The sequence below is a fragment of the Dipteris shenzhenensis genome, chromosome 2 (assembly GCF_047967505.1).
Source record: "Dipteris shenzhenensis isolate YYH24624 ecotype China chromosome 2, Dip_SZ_1.0, whole genome shotgun sequence".
In the NCBI taxonomy this organism is placed as follows: domain Eukaryota; kingdom Viridiplantae; phylum Streptophyta; class Polypodiopsida; order Gleicheniales; family Dipteridaceae; genus Dipteris; species Dipteris shenzhenensis.
The window spans coordinates 48,932,598-48,952,407 of NC_141597.1; the positions used below are offsets into that span (position 1 = coordinate 48,932,598).

The 19,810-nt window shown below is 40.0% G+C and overlaps 1 protein-coding gene across 1 annotated transcript; it reads right to left on the minus strand.

Annotated features, from left to right (window-relative positions):
• Positions 1–1,427: 1,427 nt before the first annotated feature.
• Positions 1,428–19,658, minus strand: LOC147904898 (peroxisome biogenesis protein 12-like). The gene is made up of 5 exons (XM_087392657.1): positions 19,039–19,658; positions 18,661–18,766; positions 18,435–18,553; positions 17,873–18,011; positions 1,428–1,627 (listed from the first exon to the last, which is right to left on the minus strand). Exons 1-5 carry the CDS (start codon positions 19,102–19,104, stop codon positions 1,428–1,430), a joined length of 630 nt encoding a protein of 209 aa, XP_087248783.1. The 5' UTR covers positions 19,105–19,658.
• Between the last annotated feature and the right edge of the window lie 152 nt (positions 19,659–19,810).

Below are 19,810 nucleotides of genomic sequence, written 5' to 3' on the forward strand. Positions count from 1 at the left end.
GTAGTAAATTAAGTATAGCATAATATATTGTGCAAGTAACTTTAAGTAACCATAACCTGCTCTAATATATATATATATATATATATACAGGTATAAAATTGCAATTTCCAAAAATTGAATCTGATGAGGTACTGAAATTTGTGCACTAGCTATGTATCACTAGGAATATGTGGCATGTGGAGTGGCCCAAAACCCCCCTAAAAATGACTTTTGCTATTATAGCTTATAGATCTACATGTTGAGAAAGGGAAGGTGTATCTCAACATAAAACACTCCCATCAGGATGATAAGTGCAACTTCAAGTAATATTACACAACACAAAAAATGAAAAAGAACAACTTGGACTTTGTGATGATTCAAGGTTGATATTAAAGATCTTCTCCCCCATCTTTGGCCTCTCATTCATTCTCTTGTTGCACCATATGATGTGATTTTTATGGATCCAACCTATAGCAATCGGAGAAAGTGCTTTCAATTAAGGTGGGAGGAGGTAAGAGGGGAAGGTAGAGAGAGGGTAGCATGGATGTGGGAGGCGAGAGGTTCAAGGAGAGGGAAGAGGTTGAAGGGAGGTGGGAACAGCAAAAAATGATGAGAGAAGGAGAGAGAATGTGGGGGAGGAAGTATGTCGAGTGTGTGGTGAGGGATGAAGGTATAAGGTCCTAAGAATGATGAAGGGGGGGATAGTGGTAAGAGTAGGATAGGGGTGGGTAGAGTAGGCCAATGGATGAAGAGGGTAAGGGATAATGGGTGATGACTAGGAGCCAATAAAAGACAAGGGGATTTTCAAGGTCTTCTCTCCCTTTTTTTTTCAAATATACCTAAAATGAAAAGGCTTTCATGGGGGTTCTCCCCTCCTCCAAGAAAACAAAAGGGGAATTGGGCAAGTGCTCACAGAAAACTTAGTGGCTCTGAAGTAGACTTCTCTAATCGAGGTCAATTTTCATGTCACCATTAAAACCCCGACGACGTGCTCAAAACATAAATCCTTCTACAATGTCAATCAATTGACCTCAGATCTTCAAGTTGTCAAATGGACAATTGTAAGCTCAAAAAGATCTATGACATTGTCAAAAAATACCTCTCAGATCATCTCCAAAATTTCCCCCAAATTGACTTTCCGCTAAACTCAGGAAACCTTTGACAAGCACAAATTTGGTTGTAACTTCTTTGTTTCAACTCGGATCTTCATGAGGTCAAGAAGAAGTTTTAGAACTTAGTTGCATGCACCTTCTAAAGTAAAAATCCCTTGATTGGATCTCAATTGTCAAGTCAATTTTTTACATTTGTGCATTTTCAAACACTTTGATCCATGAATCCATGAACAAGTCCCAAAAACCTTGATTAGCAGACTTCCCTAGTTTTGGAATTTTCTAGCTCCATTCAATCTTCTTTTTTACCTTAACTTCTAACTATATCCTTTCAATAATTCAATGATCACCATCCTCTTGGAACAAACCACTTATTCCATCCACAATGTCATCTTCATCAACACTTTTCTTGTCATGATCCTTGTTAAAATTTTCTTCATCTTCTTGGGATGTGTGATCAAATAATTTGACCCATTCCATCAACTTGACATTAGCGTCAATTGAATCAACATCTTTTCTTGTAGGCTTCTCCTTTACCTCTACACTTGGTAGAATCATTTTTTCTTTCACTACCTATCTTTACACTTGGCTCTTCATCCCATGTTGGCATGTCAATGTTTCACATGTCCTTGAAAATTTCCCTACCATAATTAGCTTGGCAAAAAATTTTGTTGCCCTATCTCTTGTGTATTGAAAAACCTTTTCCACATCATCTCTTTCTTGATCATGGCTTATTTGAAGGTACTAGGGTTTTGAATTTTCACATGGAAACCTACCTCAAAAGGAAATCCTTGAATGTGCCAAACAACTAAGTCCACTTGACATGCTCTACCCCGTCGTTTGTTGGCTAGGACTGACATCCTCAATCCATATAAATTAATTGATTCATAAGTAAACATGAACATGTTTTCTAAAATGTGCTTTGCTCGGATATCATATCCAACTGGCCTAAAGAATGTCAAGAAATCACTTTTCAAATCATGCCATGACTTGAAACAATTTTGAGCAAATGTCATATCAAATAAAAACTTCATCATTCCAAGTTGCTGGAAAGATTCTCAACCTATCTACATCACTATCTTAACACCTTGCATAGCTCAATGTTTCAAATTTCTTGACATGATGGTCATAATTTTCACATCCTATGAATATGGTATAATGTGTTCTACCATCAATGACATTTTGGGAAGCAAAACATCCACCTTGACATGAAGTACTTGCAACAACATAAACATCCATGTATCCTCGCCTAAGTTCAGTTGTTTCAAAGAAATTATCCTCAGAATCACTATCTAAGGATTGAGTTTCAAATCCATCTGTAGGGGGAAAATCAAACATGCTTGGTTGTTCATCCTCTTTCTCACAAAGTTGTATGGACAATTCCATGGGCATAGCCTCAATTTGGATTTGATCTAACAAATTGGTCTCATTAGTCAAATCTAGACTTTCGCATTTCTAATCATCCATAGTGATCACAGCACTAAACAAAATTTGTGTTTCATGTGGGACTTTTCCTTCCCCAAAGATCTTTCCTATACTTTCCTGAGATAGTCCACTAGGTCTCCAATTAATAGGCCAAAATTTCAACATTTATCTTTTATCATAATGTCATATTTTTGAGAAACATCCAACCCATTCATGGTTGGGAGACACATCCTAACACACCGAGAGCACTGAAGAGCACTGCCCTGGAAACGGCACAAAAACTGTGGATGCCTGGGCAGAACAACCCAAGATAGCTCTCACAACGTCAAGTTTTTGGAGGGATGAAAAGTATATCCCATTCAGTGCTCCCACATGATTTTGTCATCATAGCACATACATCCCACTTCCAAATAGTACACACAAATGTGCACAGTCATGCAATACACCAAAGCACAAAAATATTTATTTCTAGCCAACACTGATGCACATCAATTTAGCACTTCAAACCCCAAGGGAAATTTACCATTCAAAGAATAACACAATGATTGCATAAAATACACCTTATAAAAATTATTGGATCCCAAAAAATATTTCCTTCTTTGCACAAATTCTTGCAAGGGGCCCAAATACTTGAATAATTTTCCAAAATTCTTACAACGATAGCTCACACTCTAGAGTAGAAGAGAAGCGTGGAATCCCAACAGACCCCCACGTGAGAAGCAAGCAAGTATCCAACACCTCCAAGAGGTTTCATGGTCTTTGAGGGAGAAAAAATGATTGCAAGGCACCAAGGTGGGAGATCGAGGTATGATAATCACATAGTGGAGAGAATGCTTGCAATCAAGGTGGGAGGTAAGTGGTAAAGGTAGAGAGAGGGTAGCATGGATACAGGAGGCGAGAGGTTCAAGGGAGGTGGGAACAACAAAAAATGATGAGGGAAGGAGAGAGAGCTGTCTTTTTATTCATACAACAAAAAACACACCGTCTGCATGGATTTTTGTCATAAGGATTCCAGGTAGCTGTGGCCAACACATCCTCTCACTACTACACCTTTGTCTTTTTTTTATGCTTTTTGTCGAGGTTTTTCATGCATGAGCGCCAAAACCTTTGGTGTGGCTCGCAGGGGGTCTCCTTTGGTATTAGCATCGGTATATACTGATAGTAATTAATGTATGAGAGTGCTCTCAATGGAAGCAAGAACGGAAGAGGGAGAGAGAGAAATAGAGAGCCACACAAGTTTTGGTGGGTGCAGAACCACCCTAATCTTCTTATTCATTCATTTATATATGTGTTTGAGTATTGTACATAACCAGGGTAAAGGCACAGTGACCTTTAACCCCCACAACCTCCCACTTAAAGGACAATGTGCCTCTAAGGGAGAACAACCAATGAGCATACTATCCAATGCCCATCAATACACGACAATACTCAAACCACTGACTAGGTAGACTCTTCGTTAACATATCGGCAGGGTTATCATCTGTATGAACCTTGACAAGCTCTATGCGCTTGTCCTCAAGTACCTCCCTGATGAAATGGTACTTGACCTCAATGTGTTTGGTCTTTGCATGAAAGACCGGATTCTGTGCTAGCTGAGCTAACTCATGGACTCACTATGCAATGTCAGTACACTTGTATGAATCCCCAAATCTCCCACTAGCGGATCAAACCGATCAAGCCATATAGCCTCCTTGCAACCCTCTGTGCTTGCAACATACTCAGCCTCTGTGGTAGACAAAGCAACACACTTCTGTGCGCGAGACATCCATGACACTGAACCACCTGCAAAGGTGAACACATAACTAGAAGTGGATCTCCTACTCTCTACATGCCCTGCATAGTCTAAATCTGTGTACCCAAGTACACGCATGTCTCCTCTACCAAAGCAGATGCACATCTCCTTGGTACCCTTCATGTACCTCATGATGCACTTAACTACCTCCCAATGCCTCTTTCCTGGATTAGCCATATACCGGCTAACAACTCCCACTGCAAATGCAATGTCTGGTCTAGTAGCTATCATAGCATACATAAGACTCCCAACTGCTGATGCATAAGGAAGCTTATGCAGATGGATGTCAAGACAGCTTTCTTGCATGGAGATTTGCATGAGGAAATTTACATGGTGCAGCCGGAAGGCTTTGAAGAAAAGGGCAAAGAGCATTTAGTTTGCAAGCTGAAGAAGAGTCTCTATGGTCTTAAGCAAGCACCTAGAGAATGGTATCAGAAGTTTGATGCTTTCATTTGATCCTAGGGTTTTAGGAGGAGTGAAATTGATCACTGCCTCTATACTAAAAGGGCTAAGGATAATAGCCTGATAATCTTGGCACTATATGTGGATGATATGCTATTGGCTAACAAGAATACTTATGAGCTAGATGCATTAAAGGCCAAGTTGCATGAGGCCTTTGATATGAAGGATTTAGGACTTGTACGTCATATTCTTGGTATGTGCATCACGTGTGATCGGAGTAGTAAACTGCTTTGGCTTTTACAAAAAGAGTATGTTACAAAAGTATTGCAACGTTTCAATATGGAGGGGGGGAAGGCAGTGAGTACTCCATTGCCTCCATATGTAAAACTGAGTCATACAGATAGTCCCAAATTAGATGAGGAAAGGGCCATGATGGCCTCCATATCCTCTGATGCCACTAGTCAAAGCATGCATCTAAGTGTGGTCATCTTCACAACCGGAGAGAATATCTCATCAAAGTCCACACCCTTCTCTTGATTGAACCCTTTAGCAACCAAACGTGCCTTGTACCTAGGCACATCATCACCTGTGACCTTCATTTTATAGACCCATTTACATGGCAATGCTTTCTTTCCATGTGGCAAAGAAACCAAGTCCCAAGTCTTATTCTTTATAAGTGAACTCATCTCTGATTGCATAGCATACTCCCACATGCGTTGATCCTCGCGCATCATAGCCTCTCTGTAGCAAGAAGGCTCCCCGCAATCAGTAAGCATCACATAGTCTACCCCTAGAACAAACCTATCAGGTGGCCTAGACACTCTAGATGATCTTCTCAAGGGCATTTGAGCTTGCCGTCCCACCTGCATATCAGCCACATTTGGCTCATCATTTCCACCAATAGATGATCCATCATCTACCCTTGATTGTATACCTGTGGGAGTACTTGGTGGTACCATTTCTTGCACATTTGGTGCATGGACAGCTTGCTATCTATCAACATATGCAAGTGGATTCACATCCTGGAAAGTGATTCTCCTCATTTCAACATCCCTCATGGGTGTCTTATGCATCTTCTTTTCATTAAAGACTACATCATGGCTGCGTATGATCTTCTTTGCTTCTGGATCCTAGAGATGATAGCCCATCTCTCCACTTTTACCATAACCTAGAAAGATGCATTTCCTAGAGTTAGGATCTAGCTTCTTTCAAAGCTCTTTTGGCACATGTGCATATGCCTCACACCCAAATATACTCAAATGAGAGTAAGAGGGCTTCTTGCCACTCCATGCCTCTTCAGGAATACCACCATCCAAACTCTTACTAGGTGATCTATTGATCACATGCACTGCAGTCTTCGTTGCCTCAGCCCAAAAACCACCAGAAAGACTTGCATTGGAAAGCATGCATTGCAACCTTTCTTGAATTGTACGGTTCATCTTTTCTGCAACTAGATTTTGCTCTGGAGTATGAGGGGATGTGAGCTCCCTCTTAATCCCACGTGTATCATAGAAATGCTGAAAGTCATGAGAGAGATACTCTCAACCATTGTCAGTCCGTAGGCATTTAAGCGTTCTACTTGACTAATTCTCAACCAAGGCCAACCATTTCTGAAATACCTGGAATACATCACTCTTCCGAGCTATAGCATAAGCCCACCTAGACTTAGGATCTAGCTTCTTTCGAAGCTCTTTTGGCACATGTGCATATGCCTCACACCCAAATATACGCAAATAAGAGTAAGAGGGCTTCTTGCCACTCCATGCTTCTTCAGGAATACCACCATCCAAACTCTTACTAGGTGATCTATTGATCACATGCATTGCAGTCTTCATTGCCTCAGCCCAAAAACCACCAAAAAGACTTGCATTGGAAAGCATGCATTACAACCTTTCTTGAATGGTATAGTTTATCTTTTCTACAACTGGATTTTGCTCTGGAGTACGAGGGGATGTGAGCTCCCTCTTAATCCCACGTGTATCACAGAAATGCTGAAAGTCATGAGAGAGATACTCTCCACCATTGTCAGTCCGTAAGCATTTAAGCGTTCTACCTAACTGATTCTCAACCAAGGCTACTTATTTTTGAAATACCTGGAACACATCACTCTTCCAAGCTATAGCATAAGCCCACACTTTCCTAGTTGCATCATCAATGAATGTCACAGTATTCAGCCCTGCCTAATGACCGTGTAGGCATGGGACCACATACGTCTGAATGCATCAAATTAAGTTTTTCAAACTCTTTCTTTCCATTTCTTTTATGGGCTGATTTAGTCTGCTTCCCATAGAGACAGTGCTCACAAAATTCAAAATCAGAGAAACTCAAATGCGGTACATAACCCAAAAGGCATAAGAGTTTCATTCCATTCTGGCTCATGTGCCCCAACCTGCAATGCCACAAAGAAGTGCTTGGCTACTCGGTTATTTGAACAACATGATCAAATACCCCTAATACATGTAAGGGATACAAAGTACCACACTTGGCACCCCTAGCCAAAAGCATAGAGCCCTTCTGAATTTTCCAACTCTGAAAGCCAAAAGTGGTGTGAAAACCAGCATCATCTAGTTGACCCACTGAAATAAGACTCTTGGTCAACTTAGGTACATGTCTCACATGTTTCAAAATAAATGCAGACCCATTTGCAAAAGAAAACTTTATGTCACCTACTCCCACTATGTTACATGCATAGTCATTTCCAAGATGCACACAACCTGTCTTTCCACTGTCATAAGTGGAGAACCATTCCCTATGGGGTGTAACATGGAATGAAGCACCAGAATCCAAAATCCAATCCTGAGAATATGCATCATCTGAAGTGGTAAGCAACTCTACAGATAAACTAGACATGAAGAGAAAGTCATTGTCACTATCATGTGTGACTGCATTGATCTCCTCGATCTTCACTTTTCCCTTGTCCTCCCTTGGACTCTCTTCCTTTTGATTTGCACCCCAATTTGCATTCTTTTTCTTATCCTTTTGCTCTCTTTTCAGCTTGTAGCAATCATTTTTCATATGGCCCTTCTTGCCACAGTGGTAACACTCAATGTTTCGTGCCGTGGATTTGCTACGAGACTTCCCTCTTTCTTGGGACTTCCCCCTGAACTGTGATCTGCCCCTTTGCACATTTAAGGCTGCATCCTACTTGTTGCCGTCCATAGACTTCCGTCTAATCTCCTCAACCAACAAGCTACCCACAACATCATCAAATTTTAGTACTCCACCAGGTGTAGAGTTACTGACAGCTATATGGAAGGTATCCCATGAGGATGGCAATGAACGTAAGAGAAATATTGTCTTAGTCTCCGCATCAAAATTCATCTTCTGAGCCTGAAGCTGGCTGAAAATAATATTGAATTCATCCAAGTGAGAGGCCATGGAGACCCCTTCCTTCATCTGCAGCTCAAACAACCTCTTCATGAGGTAAACTTTATTAGAGGCAGTTTTCTTTTCATAAGTGGCACACAGTTTCTTCCACAAATCTTCCGTAGTCTGCTCATTTATAACTGTGAAATAAACTGACTCTGCAAGATGAAGTCTAATAGTAGATTGCTAATGCATCCAATGTGCGGGTTAAAGGTCACTGTGCCTTTACCCCGGTTATGTACAATACTCAAACACATATATAAATGAATGAAAAAGAAGATCAGGATGTTCTGCACCCACGAAAACTTGTGTGGCTCTTTGTTTCCCTCTCTCCCTCTTTTGTTCTTGCTTCCATTGAGAGTACTCTCAACTGACCAGTATCAGAGCCCGGGTGATCTAGCTGAGCGTGCATGAATGCTTGAAGCTCAGCAGCTCTGTGGGAGGAAGGAGAAGCTCCGTGGGAAGCTTTGTGGGTGACTTTACTTGCATCCGAGTGTGCAGAGACCTTGGAGGAACCATTGGAAAAGTCACTTTGGTTTTGCGAAGTGGTTTTGAGAGCCTGTTAAGTGTTTTCAAAGAAAAAGTCGTTTTTTGAGCTTTTTCCTGTTGCCTTCGATGACAGAGACTCCGTATTGACTTATAGAGGCAACTATTGCTTGCTTTTAGCGTCCACTTCACTTCAGGAGCTTGGAAACACCTTCATTCTTGAATCTAGGATCATTCCATTGGATTTCTGACTCACTGTGTTAGTTTCTGCGTTTTTCTGCCTGGGTGTTGGAACTCAAGTTTGGAGCAACGATTTGCAGATCTGTCAGTTCCGATGGACTCAAGAGGTCTTAAAACTTCTATGTTGCTCATCATTCACACTCCGGTGGAGTTTACAAACAGCTCTGTTTCCAAAAACGTTTTTCAGTCCTAAGTTGGACCTTGTGATTGAGACCACAGTTTCCAAAACCATCTGTCTCATTGGGTTTCGGATGCCTAAAAACCCCTACCTGTCAGTTCTTATGCAATTCGGTGGAGGATTTTCAGAGTTATAGATCTCTATGTATCCGATTTTGTCTCTCTGTTATGCATTTTTCATTCTAAGGTTTTGAAACCTTAGATTTATGCCACATGGCAGTGGATAAGTGTTGACTCCCATTTCTCACTCATTGGTTGGGATTTTGGAGTTTTTGCAGATGAGAGATATTTGCAGATTTTCTTGTTGAGTCCGATTCTGCAATGGCGCCCATGTTTTGAGACATCTCAGGTTCTATTTTCAGTAGCAGTCATTACCGTGGGACTATGATTTCTTGAGCATACCTTATGCAAATCACTCCGGTTGCAGTTTGAGTAGTGTGCGCTCATTCGTGGTGTGCATTGGGTTGCAGTGGATGATTTATAGGCCATTTGGATGCATTGCGGTCCTTATTGGATGCGCTGATAGGCGCAAATTGCCTTGTGGGATGCTATTTTTATGGATGCTTTGCACATGGATGCTATTTTATGCTGAGCGACAGCTTTGACACATTGCAGGTGATGCACTGATAGTGCTATGCTCTCTTGGATGAGATATTATTAATGCATATGCCAGTGGACGGTGTTTATGCTTGAATCATTTGGCACTTATTGGCATTTTGGATTGCCATTGCAGTTGGCATTTTCTTTTGGGCCAGATTTGCTCATATGAATGCATAGTATATGCACATGAGTCAGATGCTTTGAGACATGAGTTTTGGTGATATTTCACTGTATTGTGACATACTGTATAGTCCCCCCACTTGGTTGTTAGCCTTAGTTCTAGAGATCCCCTAGGCAGTGAACTGGGTTTCTCTGGAACAGGCCGATTCTTTCTTTCATCCTTTTTCGGTTTTTTCCATACTCAGTACCTTCGGGGCTGCTATCTTGTATGAAATCTTTCAAGCATTAATAGAAGGTTTCTTTCTTTGGAATATATATATATATATATATAGCATTTATGTCATCACTTTTGAAGTATTGGCCCAATTTTTTTATTGGTGGTCATCACTTTTGAAGTATTAGCCCAATATTTTAATTGGCACTTTAAAGATGTTGGTCCTCGATAGGGGATTCCACTCTTTCGGAGTCCAAAGGTTCTTGGGTCACTATTTGCCCGTTCATCCAAGAAAAGAGATCCCTTTAACCTCCCTCCAAAAGAGTAGAGTTTTCTCTTAATAATGTTGCAACACTTTAGTTGAGAGGAATGCAACTAGACCTACTACATCTTAAGGTTGCATAAATGGATCAAAGCCAACCGTATTCCGGTAATATAATCATTAAGGGATTCTGTCTCCTTTTGTTTAACCTTGTATAATAGTAAATTAGGCTCCACTTGAATCCACTAGTGGCAAAACCCACTATGAATGCTTTTCATAGGGTATCCCAATTGATTTTCTCCTCTAGATTTAGAGCCTTGAACCACTACTTGGCCTTGCCATCTAGGCTCATACCAAAGGCATTCACCTTATCTAGGTCTCCAATATCCCAAATGTTTCACAAATCTATTCACACCTTTTCACATGGGACACAGGATCTCCTTCACCTAGGAATTTTGTGATTAGTTTAGAGATCGTGAGACTAGTTTACTCCTCAAGGGATTAGTTTCCCTTTTTGTAAAGGCGGTGGCAAGGACCCCCTTCCTAGGGCTTACACTAAGATCCTTGTGGCTTCATATGAAAGAACTATCTATGCTATAGGAGGGTTTATAGGTTGGGGAGACATCGCTCGATACATGGGTTGTCCCGATGGGGGGTTCCGAAAATATGACAGCCAAACAAAAGTAGGGTTTGTTGAACCCAACCAGGCATTGGGTGACAAGGCTGGAAAAGCCTCATAGGTTGCATCAACAATGCCCTAGGAAGTGGCATATTTATACCTGGCACAGGTCTATATGGAGCAAATGACACATATGGAGCCCCTTCTAGGCCTCTTTCCCAATTTGGATATGGTGGAGGTTGGGACACCAAAAAATATGGGTAGTGTAGCCTCCCTTGAATTATTCTAATCATTCAGTTGTGTCCCTAGACTTTGTGGCCAGTAGATCCTTGATAATCTAGGATCAAATGTATCATTGTATCAGGGTCCTCCCTCAAAGAAGCACACATGCAATGTCTATCACTTATTACTAATGTGGATGAAATTGGTGCACTCCACATATCTTCTATCATAGATGATTGTGTTGAGGCCTACAACTCCACTAGCACTCTGTTTTGCCCAGCAAATGAATTTCACTCCACATATGTTCCCTCAAAGAAGCACACATGCAATGTCTATCACTTATTACTAATGTGGATGAAATTGGTGCACTCCACATATCTTCTATCGTAGATGATTGTGTTGAGGCCTACAACTCCACTAGCACTCTGTTTTGACCAAAGTTTCCAGACGCTGTGGTGGAAGGAGTGGGGATTGGAATCGAGCTTAGCTAGAGTTAGGGGACATCAAGGCTATGACATTACGCTCTTGCCCATCTCTTTGTTGAAACTCATGGAGTCCTTGGAACCTGATGTGTTAGTTTGGGATGGTTAGTGTACTGGTTCATGTGAATGTAGAACTGAGTTTTTGTATTGGATTGAGGAAAATCTGGGCAATAGCTAGACATGATATTATTAGAAGCACTTTCTTTTGGTTTAGGATCAGCCCTACAAGCACCCTGCCATTCCAAAACTTAGGTGCATGTAGGTATGAAAGTATGAATGAGCACCTTGACAGGCACCGGTTGTCAAAGTAAGAGCCAATGGTAGTCAACAAGCTAATATAGTATAGTGGTAAATTAGCTATAACCCAGCTACTAAATTAGCAATTTAGTGCTCTAAATTGCTTTAACCCAGCTACTACCGAATTAGCAATTCAACCTGCATTTTAACCCTCCAGAAAAGGGGAAGCGCAAGAAGGCCCCACCAGGATAAAGCACCACTTAGAGCAACGTGCTGAATTGCACCTCAATTCAGCATGGTAATGAGTTAAACTTAATTTAGTGTGATGTACACTTGCCTCTTTTGGATGTTGCAATTGGATATTTTCCGGATTTTGATGTTTACACCATGAATATTCTAATCCTAGCAATTTTTAGAAGCACTTTGAGTGCAAGGGATCTCCCTCAATTTCTACAATGAAACCTTCACTCCCTTTTGAAATTTTTGGATACCAATTTTAGGGTTTTAGGGAATCAACATCCTAGTAAAAATTGGCTAACTAATGGTGCTAACTTGGTGGAGACTGAGTTGGCACATTAAATGTGCTAACTAGCAGTTAGGTCAAAATGTCAAGGATTAGGTGTGTTAGAGCTAGTTTAGTGCAATGGATAAGCTAATTTAGTGTACATTGAATTAGAAGCTATCCCAACATCATCCCGTTTCTCACATAGCTCATCGACTGGCTTTTTGTGATTTCTAGAGTTTTGTTGAGTTTTGTGCAGTGCTTCCTAGCCTAGGGGAATGCTAAACTACTACTCTACCTAGGGAAGCAAACAAATAACAAAAACAACTCATTTTAAACAAGCATTTTTTGTGGGTGTTTCCAAGACGTGACAGCTTTGTCACCTTAGACTACTTCAAAATTCACACACCTATCATTTTTTGATGTTTTTAATAGGTAGCATCCAAGCTTTAGCAATCATCTAAACTACCTTTTCCTATGATTTGACAACCAAAAATGCTTGAAAATCACTTCAACTAACTCAAAAAAACTTAAACCCTCCCTCGGGGGGGTCACTATGTATAAACCAGCCTCTATATGACATGCGTTCAAGGCCTATTTTTAAAATCCCTTATCTGTAAATTTTTCATAAATAAAATTTACCCCTTTTCTATACAAATCTATAAATTTTTCCCAAAACTATTTGAAATAGTCCCTTATGTATATATATTTATGTAAATTTTAGAAATAAAAAATATCCTTCTGTTGAACTCACATGATAGGGTTACATATGATGAGTGACCCCCCCAAGAACCCTCCTCTTTTCACTCACACCTTTCCTACACTCCAAAACCAATAGCTTTTGTTACTCTACTTAGCATTGGACAATGCGAATATGATGAGAGACAATGCAAGCAAAAGGGTACCAAGAACCTCCATGGCAATGATGTCAAAAATGTGTGATGACTCATATGTCATGGGGATTAGCTGATACACCAATGAGATAATCCCTCGAAACAACTCTGGGTGAATAGCAATGCATGCAAATGTCATCCGCTAGTGTCACTCTAGCAACTCTCAGATTGTTGCAATTGTGAATCCATACGAGAAGAGGAGAGGAGGAAGGGGCAAGGGGAAAGTAGAGGGAAGGGAGAGAGAATGCAAGGGGAAGACAAAGGGGGAAGGGGACATGTAATTTATGAAAGGCATGGAAGGGAAACAAGAACACACTATCAGAAAGAAGAGAGCTTGTTGAGAGCAAACAACAAGTAAAGACTAAGGTCATCCATTTGGCCTTTTATACATGTCACCTTTTGAAGGGAGGGACAACCCTATACTCTCTTCCTACACTATGTCACCTCCTAGTTTTTACAATCTTCTTGCGTTGTCTACAAGGAAAATCTAACAAAATCCTAACTTTTGAGAATACAAAGGAAGGTACAAGATATGGTGGTGTCAACCAATTTGGTTAACACAACTTCAACTTCTACGTTTGCATTTTATGACTTTTGGCCTAGTAAATGCACTTGTTATGCATCAAAGTCTCTTGGATGATTGATTTAGGAACTTGTTATCAAGAGATCTTATAATTTTCATGGATTATTTGGATTGGGGGATACTCGTCCCTATTTTTAGATGAATATGTGAGCTATGGTATTTGAAAATGGTTGGGGTTACTCAATTGCTTTGAATCCTTAGAAATGAATGTTCAAGGTACCCTATATAATACTACTTAGTCACATGTTTAATTATCAAGGGATCCAATGGAACAAAGAAAGTTTTGTATATATGAGAGCTTCTAGATCCTACCAATGTGCCTCTATTGCATAGTTTTTTGGGAGGAGTAGGGTACTCATTTATAGAGGAGTAGGGTACTATCGATGATTTATAAATAGTATGATATTTAAAAAATTTCTACAATAATGATGCTTTATATACATGGGCTCAAGAATACGATGGGAATTGGATAAGGAATTTAATGAGCTAAAATAGATATTTGGTTATAATGAACTATCTTCTATTGGGAGTTTTTTTGGGAGGAGTAGGATGCTATCTATGATTTATAAAATAGTATGATATTAAAACACTCCTATTCAAAGGTGTCTAAAACAATGATGCTCTATATACATGGGATCAAGAATATGATGGGAATTGGATAAGGTATTTAATGAGCTAAAATAGATACTTGGTTATAACAAACTAACACCATTCTCTATGTAGACAATCAAGAAGTATTTGAAATCATAGTTAATTAGTGGTATGTCAACATCCCTCTAGTCATAGTCACCTTTGTTCCAAGTACCAAACCTCTCATGCCTCTCTAGTTTCTCAACACCTCTGTAGTCCTATTCTCCTTCATTATAAGCACCATACCTTACATGCTATCCCTTCCCCGTACCGTAGTCAAGGATCCTATGCACAATGTAGTTCTAACCACCTTCATAACAAGTAACAAACCTCACATGCCATGCATTAGTAAAGGCTCATATGTACAACATCATTCTCACCAATAGACTTCAAGCCCATGGCTCTTAGGCATCCATATCTAGGCTATGCTCATCATCTCATCCATTGTCCCAATCCAAGTCATTTCATTTATAGTGGGCTACACATTATCTTTTTTTATCCCATATGATAGCTCTTTTGAAAGAAATATTTCCTCCTTAAGTTCTGTGACCTATAGTACCTTCTTCAACCATTGGCTAAGATCTAAAACCATGAGCATACTAAGCTCATGAACCTGAAAAGCATGCAAGAATCTAGCATGATCACCTAGTGTCATGACAACAAGATTATGCATCCCATAGAGCTTTAAAAGCCTCTAGTACTCAGGTCCTATTGTCTTGTGTTGTGCTCAATAGAGCTCATAGACTATGCACTTTGTGACCCTATGGTAGACAAGGCAAAGAAAGAATGCCACATGGTGCCTTCGCCTTAGCCCTATCCTAGTTCACCACTAGGAAGACACCTAAACCACCATGTGGCAAATAAGATAAATGGTCAAATAGGGAAAACACCTTAAACCACCATGTGGAAGATAAGATAAGTGGTCAAATAAGGACACATGCTAGAGTGTAATCCACACAATTTCTCAACACATAGTAGATAATGGATTGTCTAAAAATTGACATGTGGGAATGCTATCCATGTGGCATCTATCATACAAAGGGAATTTAGTCCAATAAGCTCACAAAGGACACATCTATGTTAGATGTGGCTTAAATGTCCTAAGCATCTAATCAAACTCAAAGGACCAAATGCAACAAAACCTAAACTAGATGCACATCGTTACCCTTAAGTCCTTTCAGACCATGCATGTCCTTAAGCCAAATGGATTTGAACCATAAATTGCCATATTTTCACCTCATTTTGAAAGGTTGTAGCTCAACAATTGAATCCAAACCACACTTCTCATGCATAATTGCAAACTTGATCATTTAAGAAGAAGAAATATCCATAGAGATAGACATACAATGGTAACTCTTCATTCATGGCCAAAGTCATGGAAACTGAAGAAGCAATATCATCCAGAAAATAAAAAATGGCAAGATGCTAGGGATGAGAAGGATAGTTCCCTCTCATTTCACAGTCAACTCTTATTTTTTTCTAGCTCTAACTTTGATAGAATGGTCCTTTGTTCTTAAACACCCAATGTCTATTGGGTGTGGTGATCTACCCTTTGCCATACAACCTTCTTAATTTTGGGCACAATATGCACAGTTTGTGGGACTATGATGTTGCGTAGTATGTAAATCATCATTTCACTATTATTGTCACACATTCAATTGCCACTATATTGTGCCTTGAGTTGGCTGGAGGTTGGCCCCGACATTGATAATTATTGTAGTGCCACCACACATCCTTTTCAAGATGATTGACTATTGAACCTTTGCAAAAAATGATGCTATATATTGTCCTTATTGATTATTCTTTTGAGTTTCTTTGCCATCTTGTGGATTGCACTCTTCTATACTCCTTTATGTATTGCCATCACCTCCTCTTGTGAATTTTATTAAAACCAAAATGTATGGACTTTCAATAGTTTATTTTTGAATATTTGTCAAGAGGGAAGGTTGAAGAAAGGCCCTTCATAGGCAACACAATTAGTCACCCTCACACCTAATGAGATAAAGCTAAATGATGAACAAAATAAGGGGGAAATAGAATGAATTTTGAAGGGGATCCTTTTGAACTAAACAAAAAGGACTTAGGATCACAACCTAGCCTAGGAGCATGAACTTGGTACTTTGACACCACTGGAGTTGAAAGTTCATTTTTTAAATCATGAAGAGACTAAATTAGTTGGTCACAATGTAAAAGCTAAGCACCAGCTAGTTAGCTCGATTCTTTGTAAATGAACTTGAACATGGAATGTAGCACACGGAGCCGTAGGTTTCCTACAATGTGTCTTACCTAAAACCATATCCATAATAGTTCCAATCCCGCTTTTAAATGGGGCATGAAATGTTTAGGATTAGTTCAACAATGCTTCATGTTTGTAGCAAAGTTAACATCTAGTAGAGATACCTAGTGATAACGTTAGATGACATTTGGTAGAGATATCTAGAAATACGTGAGATTATTATCTACTTTATGTATGTTAGATGTGCATACATAATAAATTGGTTGGTCCTAATATGCTGCTTGATGACTTTCATTCTTGAACTAATTAGATTTGGAAGCAGAGTGGTTGCAAATGCAAAAATTAAGGTAAGCGGGAGTGGCATAGATGTAATTTAATTAAGTGTTCCAGAGAGTTCACAGTTCCAAAAGGTTCCAAAGAGTTCAGCATTCGAGAAGGTTCCTCACACAGCAGCTATATAGGAGAGGACGGGCAAAGAGGGAGATCCAAGGTAGATTGGGAGGGAGAGCCAAGCTTCCAAGGCAGAGAGGGGGCCAAGTGGAGGGAGAGGGGAGGGGGAGAGATGAAGGGAGGAGAAGCAAAGAGGGGATCGCGATAGAGGACAACGAAAATAGGGGAGTCGAACAACTTTTATTAATAGGTAGAGTGAATAGGGGAGTAAGTGTAGAAATATAAATATTGCTACACTTGCTAGAATGTATTCCATTCTAAGACATGGAATCATTCATTATCCATGATCTCCATATTACAAATTAGGTTACCCAATTGATACCATGTCTCACCCAACCAAAATTTATGAAAAACATACTTTTTCTAGATATTTTGCTTGTTCCTTTCTCTTTCAAAGACTTGGATATTTTTCTTGCTCCTTGTGGCAATTAATTTGGTTCCATTAATTTAACAACATTCTATTTCATTCTCACGAGAGAACAATATATGAATTAGAAGAGGAAGAGGATAGGACATGTAAATGTGCAATCTATCAAGTATATTTGTTTTTAATTTTTCTTGGTAGCGAGATTAGGACTCAAGGACAAGAAATTAAAATATCAACATCAACATCAAGGAAGAGAATAATTACGACCAAACTCTTCCAAACATACAAAGTTATGAGTTTAGTCATCAAGAATGGGGGATAAACTTTAGTAAATATTTTCATCAAGAATGGGGGATACGTTAGTAAATATTTTCATTACTAGATATGAATTGATGGGTATAGTAGAAGATAACTTATGGATAAAAAGTACAAGTATCAAGAAAAAGTGATACTAAAAAAATGAGCTCCTCTGGACATACCTTGTGTCATAGTGTTGATCCACGGATATAGTTGTAAAACCCTATGCCTGGACGCTGGGCTCTGCGATCCATTAGTGATTTCTTTATGATAAGCTTTGTATGCTTGTTGGAATTTTAAGTTCACATAGGGTAGTACAACCTGCAATGTTGAGGTTAGCATAGTAAGGAATGGGCACTCACTCCTTATGGTTTATACATGTAGAAAAAGAGAGAGCTTGCTAATATAAATTTAACATGTGAAAGAGTAAACTAAGCCATTTACGTCTTTCTAACGAGGGAGGGCTCTATAACTTGTAAAGGAATCAGCGTGGCATTCCCAAATTTCCTCATAACTTGCCAATTGGTGCAATTTTATTCCTTACTTGAGGCACATGCTTTTTATTATTATTACTATATTGTAGTTGATGAAATATGACTTCTTCAATGTTTTTCACATTCAACTGTTCTTCATCATCCATGTCCCTTGATGAGCTTCACCTTGGGTTGCTTCAAGTCTTAACATGTCAAATGAATCTGTTTTTGTAGAGTTCACATCAACAGGCAGTCCATGAAGGGCACGCACCAGAAATACTAAGGAGAGTCTTCTCTGATTTCTGGTTAACAGTGGCTGGCCTCTACCACCTAAGGATTTGTCCACCGGTCGCCTTCTCAGACCATGCAACCTTTCAGCAAATGACGCATCTGCATAAATGCATCAAGATTCAACAACCCGTTCAATGGTTTAATCAATTGTTCCACCGTTTTTGGCAATTTGATGCATGTGAGGACAGTGGAGGACAGTGGCTTACCGTTGGTTTCGAGACTTCGGCCTTCTACCATCAGCATGAGCAGAGCAAAGACTTCGTCACCATTCTCCTTTAATAAATGTAGACCTGGACGTCTCTGCGTCAGTACCTACAGGCAATGCATAAAATTACATCCGCCTGTGCTTTTCATCGTCCCTATGTCGTTAATTCAGCATCTCGTTTTCAAAATGACCCGACGAAATCCTTCGGCAACGCTGATACTCAATTGTGATACGTATTAGAATGGTCCGCAGCATTTGCACCATATTTTCAAAACAAAATACGTTCCAGGAAGACGACAACCGTGGACACTTTCTGATGGGAAAGAAAGTACAACAACTCAAGAAGCTTTCCACTACAGCCCGGATAAGGGTACTGTACCTCCAAAGTCCGTCGCAAGGTAAGGGGTACTTGCTGCACTGCCTTCATTTCTCCTAGTGACGCCATGTCTCATGAGATCAATCTGCAGATCTCTAAAGGGAAGGCAAATCCCTGCTCTTCGATGATCCTAACTTCTCTAAGAGAGGCCCATGTGTTTCTAATTCCTACACGTATATGTAAACGTCGAAAATAAATTATCTTCAGCCTGCTTCAAGCAATACTTCTTACAAATCAGTTCTGGTAATGGCCAGAGCAAACAGGACGAAGAAGCGTCTTGGGCAAAGGAGTGAAGGCAATCGAAAGTGGGCTGGTGTAAGGCGATGGCGTAATGATGGGTGATAGCCATGGTTGTGAGCAAAACGGCAATGCATGGCGTTGAGGGGTGGGCATCCAAGATGCTGCGTTAGGGACACCTATTGTCGTGAACTTACTCCAATAAAAAATTGTGATGTGGAAAATACTCCACACTATGATTCCTTACAGGGAAAAGCTTAGCGGAGTGCTTCCACATCATTCTTCGGCATTATCGGGCATTTGTCAAAAGTCGTTCCCATGAACTGCAATGTTCCAATTCGCCAGGAAAACTTGCACAACTGGTGAGAAAACGTGCATGGACATTGGCTATATGCAACTTGGCCCTAAAATGCCCGGGTGGAAGGCCCTTTCTCCTTCTTTTGTAGAACGTAGAAATGTCAACTTTTACCCCCTTAATAAATCGAGGCAGCGAGTGGGCCTTAATAATAAGTAGCAATTACGCCCAACTAGCCCTTAG

Coding starts and splice junctions, on each gene's coding strand:
- LOC147904898 (XM_087392657.1), bottom strand. CDS start 19,104: ATGGCGTCACTAGGAGAAATGAAGGCAGTGCAGCAAGTACCCCTTACC. Junction 18,767..19,038: donor CCTTGCGACGGACTTTGGAG/GTACAGTACCCT, acceptor CATTGCCTGTAG/GTACTGACGCAGAGACGTCC. Junction 18,554..18,660: donor CCGAAGTCTCGAAACCAACG/GTAAGCCACTGT, acceptor GCATTTATGCAG/ATGCGTCATTTGCTGAAAGG.